At 36.2% G+C, this 13854-nt stretch overlaps 1 protein-coding gene across 1 annotated transcript in view; it reads left to right on the top strand.

Moving 5' to 3' along the window:
* Positions 1-13854, top strand: part of LOC150093808 (protogenin-like) — a 497946-nt gene that overhangs the window by 333170 nt on the left and 150922 nt on the right. The window contains exon 16 of the mRNA XM_090412521.1: positions 6129-6259. Coding sequence (XP_090268647.1) covers positions 6129-6259 — 131 coding nt within the window. The remainder of the gene's footprint in view (positions 1-6128; positions 6260-13854) is intronic.

Genomic DNA, 13854 nt, shown 5'->3' with positions numbered 1-13854 from the left:
TCACCATTCTCCAAGCAAAAAATCTGTTCTTCACACCCTTACTAATCACACTTTTACTTAACTTCCAGTGATGGTTGCTCGTTCTGCCTCCTCTGACCAAATGCTGAAACACTTGCCCTGCATCAATCCTATAAAAACCTTTAAGTAACTTAAATGTTTCTATCATATCCCCTCTTTTTTGTTTATTAATCAACCTGCAACCCACAAATCCTCAATCTATCCTCACAGGGAGCATTCCACAGATCACTCACCATCTTGGTTATTCACCTCTGGATCTTCTCCACAACTTCCTCATCCCCAAGAAACCCATACCACAGTAATTCATATGTGTTTCAAGGCTTTATAAAGAGGAATGATAACTCCTTTAACACTGCTTGTTATTGTGTTCTTCAATAACCAAGTAATCCTGTGAGCTACCCTGGCTACTTTAGCAGTGTTCTCTCTAAACTTCAACTTTATTAGTATCACAAAATCTCTGGCTTCATCAGTTTCCTTGAATACAGTTCCCCTCACTGTGGTACACAGCTTGTAATCTTTGTATCCCAAAATGCATTACTGTACACCTTTCCACATTCAGTTTGCCTCCATTATATTTTATCCATACTGTTCAGCATATTTAAATCATCCTGTTTAAATCATTTATTTTCATAAAAATGCTGTAACATGGACTTGGCCAGATATCACCCAGAAAACAAAACACTTCTCTTGCTGCTTTTCAAAGAAAGATGGATTCTAAAATATTTGAACACTTGAAGTGCCTTTTTAATACAGCCTGTTAATAACTCATTTACTGACTTAAAAAACATCATAGTCCGATAGTAGTAGTAGTAGTAGAACAGTATCAACATGACATGAAAATAATAGGTGTCAGTTACTGCTGATGTCGTTACTTAAAAATTAGTTAAGTAAATCCAAGACACCATTAGTGTATCTTCTAGGTGCTTCTACAGATGTTGCAAATGAGGGGAAACTCATCCTTTATATGAGATATATAGATAAAAATCATAGGAGACATTTGTTCACATAATTCCTCCAATACTCAGATGCAGTGTACTTCGACAGATGAAAGAATAAAATAAGTTCTTATCATGAAACACAGAAAACTGGTTAGCAGGCAGTAGAATAAAAGTAGTATGTAGCATGTTAAGGCGAGTGGGAAATAGACAAAACCAAATTCAAATTATTACATATAATTTGAACCTGGCTTTTTAAATTCTAGTAAAGACATTCTATATACAATCATATTCTCTTGCTATATTCTATATTCTATATACCAAAAAGAAGCTGAACTTTTCAAAAATAGGAGAAACTAGTGGCACCGCCTGTTGTATATTTTTGTTGTCGAAAGCAGCAACCTTCATTAGTGTTGTGTCAACCATTTATGACATTTGTTTCATTAGAAGTCAAGTTATAGTGCCAAGAGTGACAATGTGTTTTGACGAACAGTCAGAAAATGAGTTTCAAACAGAGAGCTGCGATCGACGTTTGTGTTAAACTTGGTAAAAGTTTTACTGAAACACATCAAATGCTTCAAAAAGCATACGGTGATGAATGCTTACCCCATACTCAAGTTTACGAGTGGTTTAAGCGATTTCAAAGTGGTCGTAAGACACTTGAGGAACAACGAAAAGCCAGGCCATCCAAAAACTGGACTAAGTGAAGTTAACATCCAAAAAGTGCGAGATTTCATCAAAGAAAACCTGAAATCGTCTGTGGGGTTAATTGAAGATGAATTGGGGATTCCAAAATCAACTGTGCACAACATTTTGACCGAGAGTTTGGGCCTTCGTAAATTGAATTCACGATTTGTTCCCCACAAGTTGACCAACTACTAAAAATATATCGAATTGAACACTGCAAAGACCTCATTAAAACCGCTCGTAAGGACTCAAACTTCCTTGATATAATCATTACTGGTGACGAAATGTGGTGTTTTGAGTATGAGCCTGAAACAAAGTGCCATAGTGCTGAGTGGAGACTACCAGAAGAGTGGCATCCAAAAAAAAGTCTCTTGGAGAAGTCAAAAGTAAAGACAATGCTGATTTGTTTCTACGATTCCAAGGGCATTATCCACAAAGAATTTTCCGCCTGACCAAACGGTCAATGGTGAGATAAAACTCACCATTAGCAATGGTCAGTTTTATCTCGAAGTTTGAAGCGATTGATATCGAGAATTCGTCGAGTACGGCTGACCATTCCAAGTGCTGTATCGAAGCTGAGAGAGAGTATATTGATTGAAATAAATGATTTGAATAATTATAATTGGCCTGCGTTTTATTTTTTATCAAAAGTTCGGTTTCTTTTTGGACAGAGGGTGTAATATATAATATGATATATGAGGGAGGTTTGGAAAGTTCTAATAAATACCTAGAACAAAAATGATATTAAAGCAACTGATATAATCACAAGAAAGAACATGCCAGTAGCTGAGTTATGAAGGTTACTTATGTTCTTATATTCTTATATCTTTGTATGTTCTTTCTTGTGGTTATATCAGTTGCTTTAATATCATTTTTGTTCTAGGTGTTTATCAGAACTTTTCACACCCTCCTCATGTTATATAATAATAATATAAATATACATTTATATTATTATTATATAACATGAGGAGGGTGTGAAAAGTGTAGCTCAGTGGATGTGGCGTGTGTAGCTCAGTGGATGTGGCGTTTGCATACCACCGCGCTTGGCCGCACGAAGGAAGTCTTGGTTTCGAGTCTAGTCGGCGACTAGAGGAAATTTTTCAAAAGCCTTTTTTCGACCGGTTCCCGAGTTAGTCGATCTCTGGCACGGGCAAACAGGTTTTTCCTCCCGGAAACTCGGGTTTTTCGTCCTGTAAATTCAAGAAAATCGACCGTAGAACCCACATTATTTTTTCAGACATTAAAATATATTTGTGTTAGGGTTAGGGACCACGAGATGGCGGCACATTTGAGCCATCTCTCTTCACTGCGTACCGCTTAATTAGTGATAGCCTTGGGCCATCTGTCTCTGATTGGGTACCAGTGGAGATTGAACTGCCCACTCAGTCTCCAAAAGTTAGATAGGGCTAAATGGCCTCGCCTACTCCCGTATACGGGAATAAAAAGGTGTTAGCTGATTTTTTTTTTTTTTTTATATACATTTATACATCTGTTAACATAATTCATTCCACAGTAATAAAAATTTTGTGACCTCTAGAGGCCTGGTTATATGTATTTACTACCAGGTTGTAAGTTAGCTGTGTCTGAAATGAATAACCTTATATTTCAGCTTCCTCCTTCCACACTTCTAATGGGTGACCTTAATGGATACACTACTCTGTGGTGGGAGAAGTAAGATGTTTGAGTATATGCTTGATAATAATCTTTCTCTCTCTTTTCTTATAAATGGGAGTAATAATACTTTCTTTTATATGCTTGTTCATTCATATTCTACAGTATATTTTGCAATTGCTTTTTATCATCCTTCCACTCTCTGTGGGATGTCAAAAAGAATATGTCAAAGCACTCTTCCCTTTTCTTTACAGTATATCCTCAGATGAACAGTTTTATCCTTCTGAGATGTCTAGGTGGAAAATTAACTAGGCTTATTGTCGGCCTTGTCACAACTCCAAGAATTTAATCTGAGACATTTAGCCAAACACTTAGCACTTGAATAGTGTTGTGTGTAATATTGTATTGTCTGTGCAGTGCCATCTGCAGTTCTAAAATCATCTCAATTTCTATTTTATCCAAAACCATAATGGAACTTGTCTTTCAGGCATCTAAAAAAGATCAGGGCAGAGCATGGGGTATGTTTTGTAGATACTATACTACATCAAATTTCATAGTTTTTAAACTACTATGTATGTTCAGTCCTGAACATACAAAGTAGTTGCCAATCCCAAAGCAGTTACATCACTCTAGGAGAAAGATTTGTAACAATATTAGCAATGACTTCATATATCTTGAATTTTTGATATTGATGATGGAATATCAAATGATAAAGGAAACAGTGGCTTAATTTCTACAGATAGGCTAGACTTATATCATTTGTTCAGGACAAAAAGAGCACTCTTACTCCTTGATGCCAGTGCTGCAGAACTTGAGATAATATCCCTCCCTGTGGAGGCACATGTTTGTGTTGGAGATGGTACTGGTTCTTTGCATCCTTCCTCTTTTCTGTACTTCATGTATTCTTCACTCTAGTTCTCCCATGTCTTTTTTTTTTTACTTTCCCATCTTCCAGGCTACCAACACTGAGATTCAATGTCTTGCTGTCATGTTTGTCATACATTGCAACCTCTGGGCATCTGTAAAGTGTACTTTTGGTAGTCTTGCATCATTTTGTTCCCTGCTTCAGTAATATAGGCAGTCCTGAACATTTCAGCCAGGATCAATTAAGCCAGTGGACTTGCCTCAAGTGTTGACAATGTTGCCATGGTTTTCCTTTCCTCGTGTTCTAGGGACAGGGCCCAAGGCTTGCTGCACTGCTGTCATTCTACCACAGAGTGCATTTATTGCTTTTCTGGACAGTGAGCATTTCTGTATGGCTCTGCATATTGGAGGTTTTCTCTGGATGGTGATCTCTGGCACTTGACTGAAAAAACCCTTTTGAACATAACATTATTTCTCATCATTCATGAAACAGTTGAAAAGCCAATAATTAGTTAATGCCAACCTTCTTTGTTCAGGAGGGTTTAGAAAAATTGGAAAACCTTTCAAAACAGTTGAGGAAAAAAAAAAACTGTTCTGGCAGCATTCTTCATGAAACACTTTTCAAGAGCATTCAGAAAAACTTTTAGTGACATCAGTAGGGAAAGGGGATACCAATTACAGTAACACCTCATAAAATACTTGATGTTCCAAGTGAAGAGATATGTTCAGAGCTTAAAGATCAAAGAGTGACAGATATGAGGAACATCCTGATATCATCCTGAACATCCAATACCCCCCCCCCCCCCCAATAATTTATGACACATTCTGGATATTTATCTGCTTATCTTGCATTCTTCGAATCACCTCCATCTTCTTTTCAAGTGTGATTGATTTTGCACTTCTTTTATCAGGCATGGTATGTAATTACGTACTTTATCAATTTAAATACGTATAAAAAAAAATTAAATAGAACAATTAGGTAGATTCAACAGTAAAACTAGGTTTGATACATATATGTCGTAGTAGCTTGGTAAACACTCAAACACTAGAGTGCCTGCTAGCAACGTTTCTCAGTCAGACCACACTACAGTAAGAAAGCATGTGCATGCATCTGCCATTATTGTGAATCGGCATAAATTGAACTGTCATAAACCGAGGGCTGTCTATATATGCTTCTGCAAGGGAGAGTGCCTTGCAATGGTTGGATCCTATCCATCATCAGGGGTATGCGAATAGCTACTCATGCATCCTGCACTTGGTCATTCACAGTCTTTATGTTGAAATAGATGACCCTGCTATCTTGGTGGAAATAGTCATCTAACTATGCCATAAAAACACTCTTTTCCTAATAAGCAGTCCTATGTAGACTACGATTTTTCCTTGCATTGGGAAGTTTAGTATTACACACATCAGACTACCATTTACCTGTTTTGTAAGCATGTGAAAGAGATTAAGCAAGCTGTTTGCCTGAATGTTGACACACTATCAACATGCATGCTGTTCAGCTTTCACATGGTAGTATTCCTCCAGGTTTGCGTCCCATCACACAACCTCTCACTATGCCAGCTTACAGAAGTTGTATACTTCATCATCACCCTTCTACTTGTAGCATGTTTCATGCCCATCGAAAACTCTGATTTCATACCCATCTATACTGATGGCTCAAGATTTAAGACTGTTTGTTTGCTGTTGCTGTTTTTCCTGACCATTTTATCACATCAGATTCCACTTGAATACAGCAGTTATACTTTTGAGTGGCATGCTGTCTACCTTGTACACACACATAAAACCACTATCAAAAATATATGATATCTACAGACTCATTGAAGTCTTTACCAGCCTCTCCTTTGCAGGAAAAACCTGCAAAGGAGAGGCCGGTGAAGATCTTTTTTTTTTTTTTTTTATTCTGTTAAGAGCTGTTGTTTTAAGTAAATTTTTTGAATCATCAAAGTATAATTTAAAATATTCCAAAAAGAAAATAAAAATCTCTTAATGAGTGTTTCATTTTTGCAGTACAAACAGTGAAGTAGTTATTACAGATTTGATGCCATTTACACTGTATGAATTCTCAGTAAGATCACATGATATTAATAATCAGCAGGGTCCTTTCAGCCAAAAAGTGGAATGCAAGACTTTTGAGGATAGTAAGTACTTTTTTGAAAAAATTTTGTTGATTATCAGTAATTATTACTGTTATACAAGAACATTTTTAGAAGACTCGTTGACTGGCTGATGATTTAAATCACCTTTATTAACTGCAGTTGACTCATTCTACTCACCCCATAATGGACTTGCTCACTTCAAGTCTTTATGATCCTTGCAGGATTCCCTCAATCATCATTCATTGACACTTGTGATGAGCATTTGTGGTTGTCTCTGCTAAAAATTCTAGTCTTCACACCATTGCACAACTTCCAAGTGTGTGATCCCCTTGTTCTTTCGCTCTCTCTCTCTTGTACGCTCATGTATTGGAACATTTCTTCAAGTATCTAATCTTTAAATCCCTTTTAACTTATATGTCTCTATCATATTCTAGGCAGAGATAGGTGACCATGGAGCGCTCCTCATAAGGAGGAGCCAGTCTCATGTATGAATTGATGTTAGCCTGTGGTGCATTTTTATTAGTAGTGTTGGTGAGTTAAAGACTAGGTAATCCAGAAACTCTGCTCTAGAGACCAAACTTTCAAGTCACTTCTGGCCTCCAGTAAGTGGGGTAGTACTTGGGTGCTGAGAGTATATGAATGTTTCTAGAAGACATTCACAAAATATCCAAGCCCAAGCTAAAATTCCAACTTATAGCCTGTTTTGTTAAAGATCAGAAATGATACTCACTTAGCCAAACGGGTTGATTTACATCAGAGGGTCGGCAACCTTTTCAGACTCGTGGGCCACATTCAACTTTTACTTTTAACAATCGGGCCGCAAGCGTAGCAGGAACAATCTATTCATTATGAATACTTTGCTCCTTAAATATGTTTTGATGAGCAGTCAAAGAAGCTTGTTATTTATAATTTATTAATTTGATTTTTTCTAAGTTCACAGTTCAAATCCTTGTTTTGGTTTTCATGTTCATTCTCGTAATGACGTCTGATATTATATTCTTTCATAACAGCAACACTTTTATGACAAATAAGACAGGGGCTTATCCCCATTTTCAATAAAGAAGTACTTGCTGTTCCATTCATCATTAAACCTTCATCTGCAATTTTACATTTTCTTGAACCAATTTTTAAAATTATTTTTAACAACTATACATCCTCTGAAAATAATAGTTGATGTTATTAATTATTGAATTATATTAAAAGTCGGACCAGTGAGCACGACTGCAAAAGTGTGCCAAAGTCTAGGTTGTCATTGGATGAAGTTGCCTTTGTTATTCCCACTCATGGTTGACTCGTGCCAAGTTGCACGGCAGTATCACGAAGTATAGGTAAATTATTTTTAATTTATTCTTCATATTATTTAAATAATTCAGCATGCGGGCCACATGCCATGTAAATATGGTCAACCCTTTATGGGCCGCCAAAAATGCACGTTTGGGCTGCTGGTTGCCAACCCCCTGATTTACATCATCCTTCAGCATTTCTATATCACCTTTATTAATTGCATTTGACTTACTCTGCACCAACGTACTAATGGACTTGCTCACTTCAACAGTCTGATGAAACGTCCCAACCAATTCCTGCAGGCACAATGCTTTTCTAAAAGAAATTCACTATATATCAAACAATGCACCATCACAAATATTACCAGATTATATTCATGTAAACGAACATTCTTTGCCTTTGACAGACCTTTTGTAAGTGATTGAGAAGTCACAAAAATGCAAACCTAGCAAGAGCTGTCTTCATGCTGTGCTATTTAATCAAAAATTCTTTCAAAAACCCATATTTTAATCTCATTGGTGTGCTTTTGACTAATATGATGGTCATTTGAAAACTCCTGCACATTTTCATTCATTCATAAGTCAAAGTTTCATTTTATAAACATCCAGGTGTATACGAGATTCTGTGCTCTTGTGGAAAGATGTATGTAGGTCAGACTGGGAGAAGTTTCAAAATCCACAATAAATAACATATATGTAATGTTGAAAACAAACGGGAAGAAAAAAGCAGACCCAGAGCACACATCCTCAAAGAACCAATTGCACAGTAAATTGGCAAGCATTCTCCATTCGTCATGTGCTACTTCGAAGAAAGTTACCAGCACTAACGGGGAATTCTTCTCTTCCATTATTGATAGCCCTTTCTTTCAAGGTTGCAAAGAGACTTAATGCTTGTTCAAAGAGTCATCCAAGGTCATTTGCTCATAAGGCATACTAAATAGAAATCAAGGAATGATCATCCTTCATCACATGTGGAAGTCATGAATTAACATGTGTAACATTAAAGTCCTCTCCTATGCGAGCAATCGCAGAGTTTACACAACAATGGAGAGACTGCATATAACATGTCTAATGATACTCGTGATTAAACTATCATTCCAGTTTGTTCAACTTAAAGATATTAACTTCTGTTTAAAAATATTTGTTTTGTAATTTTTTAGAAGCAAAATCCCAGTGATGCTGTTAGTCCATAGAAGTACATCAGGTATAAATAAACAGTTGCACAAGTTAAAAATCTGGTAATTATCAATCAAAGTGACTTATTTATGGCTGTGGTCTGGCAGAAGGTTTGTGGCATTTGAGAAGAAATAGGAAAAGTTAGTTCTTGTTGGAGACCTGAACAGTGGAGTAGAAAATGACTAAATGTTATAGCAAAGCTAATAATAATAGTAAGTACCTGCTAGATTTCTGTACAGGACATGAACAAGTCATTACTAACACCAGATTCCAGCATAAAAATTTAAATAAATTCACCGCAGAGAAGAAACGAGAAAGCTCCGAGGTAGCGGTATCTTCACAATAGGATGCCAGAGCATGCAGGGGATTTGAAATAAAAAGTAGTACCATTTAGTTTTGAGAAGGATAAAATTAAATATCATATTCAAAATAAAGGTATGAAAGTTTAAAAAAATAATCTCAGTTGCACAGATTTCAGCAGAGAAACTGTAGACTCCAATGCACAAATCTTGTTCAATAAAAAATGAAATAGTTTGAAAACAAGATCCAGCTTTGGAGGCTCATTGGTTGATCCTAAAGAAATGTTGATCGATTCATTCAGGAGACGTGAGGTTATTTGCATGGATGTAATCAAAACTTCATGGTGAACTCAGAAGTTAAACAGGCTGTCAAGGAAAAGAAGAAAGCATATCAAATGTTCCTGGAAAGCAAATCAGCTTGTGCTCTGAGAGAATGCAGAGAAAAAGTAAAAAAAGCAAAACACTGTGTAATACTAGCTAGATAAAAGTCATGCAAACAGTTTTGTAAGAACATACAAAAAAATTCAATACAAAAACAGAATGTAAACTATTCTGGAGGCTGTTAAAGGTTAGAAATGGTAGAAAGAGTGCTATGAAAGGAATCAGAAATGATAAAGATGACATGAAAACTGAAGATATAGATGGTCTAAAATAATGATAAAGATTTTATTGCTCTATTGGAAGTTTATAAAGAACTAGTCATTATGCAAAAAGTTAAGCAAGTTTGAGTGTGGTTAGTAGTTGGAAGGAGACAATCGTTCGATGCTGTTGGCACACTCTCCCTTGATGAGTCTTTGGACTCCCTGGAGGTGTCACATAATAATAATAATAGATGACTTGAAAACTAAAGATAAAATAGTGTGATGTCTGGAGTAATTACTTTGAAATGTGCAAAATTAAACAAGCAGTGAGAGCACAATGGTGGAAAACATTCAGGAGGAATGCAGTCAGAAGTACATATCAGTACTTAAGGTAGGAAAGCCATCAAAGACCTGAAATGTGGAAAAGGCATCAGTTAGATGCCATTCAATCAGAAATGCTCAAATATAGAATTATAAAAGTTTTACAGTGGTGACACTGCATAATTCAGAAGGCCTGGTCACTCGGTCACATTATAGTTGATTTGGGTACAGCTCTCACAGTCCCTATCTATCAAATGAAAAGGCATATAAAATTGAATCTGAGAATTACAGAGGTATTTCCTTACAGTGTTCCTGGTAAGATTAATGTAAATATACTTGAGAAATAGCTAAGAAAAATTGTGGAAGGGAAGCTTAGAGAAGAATAAGCTGGATTCAGGCCAAATAGAGGTTGTCAGGATAAGTTTCACTTTAAGACAGATAGTCAAGAAATCAAGGGAATATAACAAGATCTTTATTTATGTTTTGTGGAGCCTAGAAAAGGCAAATGATGCAACACAGTCTATTCTCACTCCTGATTTAACATCAGGAGTGAGACAAGGACCCACATTATCTCCACTGTTATTCATCTATGTAGATCATGTTAGGAAAGAAAGTTCACTCACCTGATATCAAAATTGGAAATGTAAATCTCAGCTCTTTACTTTATGCAGATATTATTATATACCTAAAAATTCAGTACAAGCCTTTAGGATCCCTAAGTAAATTGAATAAGTGCTCAAATTTGATATGAAAATCTACAGTAGGATCGACTATGAAAGGTATATAGGAACATTGAAAACACCACCTGCATCCTGAATGGAGAAGCTTTGGAACAAGTGAAACATTTCATCTATTCAGACAAAATTTTTAGTGAAGATGTCTATTTCTATATTTAATTTTCAACAGAATTAGCAAAGTATTCTAATAATAAAGTGATACACCTTTTTACTGCTTGTATATGGGAAATATGACATCTGCATTAATTCATCTTTATGTTATATAACCAGTGTTATATAACATAAAGCAATAATGCCCATTGTTGTTATTATTAATACAGTATTAAGATATCACTACTTCCCTGTTTGATGGAAAGTAGTAGGTGTGATCTTAATTCCAAAAGCAGGAAAAGCTGCACAACTTTTCCAGAACCATTGCTCAATCAGCCTGCTTTCCAGCTTAGGAAAAATAGCTGAGAGGGTAATACTAATAATACTGCTGAAAGTCACTAAAGAATTAAATCTCATCCACGATGAGCAATTTAGATTCCAGAAGTTCACAGAGTTATGGAAAACATCAGCATAGGATTCAACTGGAAGTACCACACAGGGACGATCTTCCTGGACGTTGCCAAAGCATATGACAAAATATGGCCTGGTGGGCTTCTTTTCAAACTCCTGTAGGCTAAATTCCCATTAGGACTGGTCAAACTTACCATACGATGTGAAATTTATCATCTAGATGATGTCTTTGAGACATTACATGACATCCATACCTCAGCAATCGCAAACTCCAAGTGAAGCTAACAGGGAATTAGATCATCTGAATGCAACGCCATGCAGACATCTTCCAGGGCTCCCTGCTATCTATGTGGCTGACATTCCATGCACAGTTGCCACCACAATGGCCCTATATGCAGATGATACTGCAATAATGGTCTGCTCCTTGCAACTTAGATTGGTAACCAACAAACTTTAAAATGTGGTCTTGGTACTAGAACAGTGGTTCAAAAAGTGGTGAATCAATATTAATGCAGCTGAGCAGTGCAGTGCTATTCACAAGAAGACCAATATCCCCAAGAACAGAAGAATAAATATCCATATTTTTAGCCATGTAATGTTGGAAAAAGTCTGAAACATTTTCCTATTCCAGTTTGTGTGTGTGTGCGTGTGCGTGCGTTTCAAGCTTTCCAGTAATTCTTCCATGTGAAACCATCTAGATGATGTCTTTGAGACATTACAAGACATCCAAGTTCGCAACTTTATTCCTTCACGGAAAGAGCTTCCTTCACAATTTGCTAAGCACAGCCTTTTGCCTTTTATCCCATTGAGTGCTACCATATGACCCCTTTGTGCACGATTCAAAAATTTGAATGGGCATCCATTTTCTACTTGAAATCATCCGACAACAAATTGCCACAAGCTGATTTGTCTGAATCTGCATTTGTAATTTTCAGAATAGTGTTCATCCTTAGGTTTTCAAATCACATTTCCTGGAATGCATCCCCATTTCTGAACCTATGGGAAATTAGAGTTCGATTTCCAACAGCTCACTTAACTGTTTTCCAGGAACCAATTTGGTCTTAAAAGTAAGTCTATTCCTTAAGGCTGCAACCTCTATCTCTTCAAAAAGGAAGATCAACTTTCTTTTCTCTCAAGCCAGCAGACTACAGTGATCATGATCCTGCAAAACATAAATGTCCCAAAACCATACTCAACAGATAAGTTTTTTTACAACCCACTGCCAAAAGCCCCATTTTGGGCTTCTAAAAAGTGGGTTGTTAAAATACTTACCTGTTGAGTATGGTTTTGCAACATTTATGTTTTGCAGGGTCAAGCTTACTGTAGTCTACTGCTTTATAGATTGGTGGGTTAAGTTGGATAGCAGCATTTGCAAAACATTTTGCAGCATTTTCTCATAGGAAAGTTTTTATCTAATGTATATTTACAAACTTGGTGCATTAAACATTATTCGTAAACATTTGTTTTGGATTGTCTGTAGTATGCTAACACTTGAAGTGTGACTCCATGCAGGTGAACTAAATCAGGACTGGCCCAAACCAGCATCTTGTATAGCAGCAGTATGAGTTCTGTGCTTAGCTAGCTATGATGATTCAGTAATGGGTACAGCTACACCATTGCCCTATTTTCTTTCGAGCAGACATGATCGATGTGACTTGTAACACAAAGCCCTGTTGTTGGATTCTGAATGAAGAGAAAATAAAATTATTAATACTCCTTTCAGAATCCAACATAATCCACCATATCAAAGGCTACATTTGTAGATATTATTTAATGTAAATCTCTTATTATGAACTATTATTCATATAATTACCTTTGAGTTTTTTTTATTTAATTATTTAATCTAGGATATGTATTAATAATGGAAAGGACTCTGTATAAAAATAACGTTCAAATTATTTTATTTATTCCTATATTAATAGTAGAAGAATTTGTGTTCATCATATTTAATTATATATTATTTGAATTGAAAAATATCCTTTTATTTTATTTCTGTATGTAAAGGTTATGCAATGCTTATGCTTATGTACTGCTGTAATTGTTGTCATGGAGACGGAGTTAAAAGTAGAAAGTGCGAGCGTAGTAGCACGTGCGTTATGGATGTGAGATGGAATTGATATGAGCTAGACGGTGAAAACAAGTTTTATGTTTTCACCGACTGCAAGCTTTCCACATCTCCTTCATTAACTATTACTCCACCTAATTTAGCATCATCAGCAAATGACTGAATATTTCCTTTCAGGTTCCTATATCATCTATGTACAAATTAAACAGCAGTGGTCGCGGCACACCACTAGTCACCTGTTTCCACTTCAATTCTGCCCCTCTATATACCACTTTTTGATATCTGTCCAGCAGCTACCCTCTTATCCACTTAACCAGTGTCATATGCCTTTGCAGAATCCAGCAAAATCATCGTGTACCCATTTCCTTTATTCAACTCAGCTGTTATTCTATTATAAAAAGTTAGTAAATTACTAAGGCATGACCGACGCTTCACAAAGCATGTTGACCCTCGTACAGTATCATATTTTTTTCTACCATTCTCGAATTCTCTTTTTACCAATTTTTCTAGTATTTTTACCACCATGCCTGAGATACTGATTGGTTTATAATTTGATACTGCAGGTTAGAACCTGCCTTATGCAAAGGAATTATTTTGCTCTTGTTTCACTCCCTTGGAACTCTACCAGAGCTGAGACTTAAATTAAAGAGCCTAGTCAAAGGAATTGCCAGTTC

This window comes from Typopeltis vanoorti, chromosome 23, assembly GCF_054136105.1.
Source record: "Typopeltis vanoorti isolate ZY-2024b chromosome 23, IOZ_Tvanoo_1.0, whole genome shotgun sequence".
Classification (NCBI taxonomy): Eukaryota; Metazoa; Arthropoda; class Arachnida; order Uropygi; family Thelyphonidae; genus Typopeltis; species Typopeltis vanoorti.
Note: the sequence above shows the minus strand (reverse complement) of the source record. Positions and strands in the feature narration are given on the sequence as shown.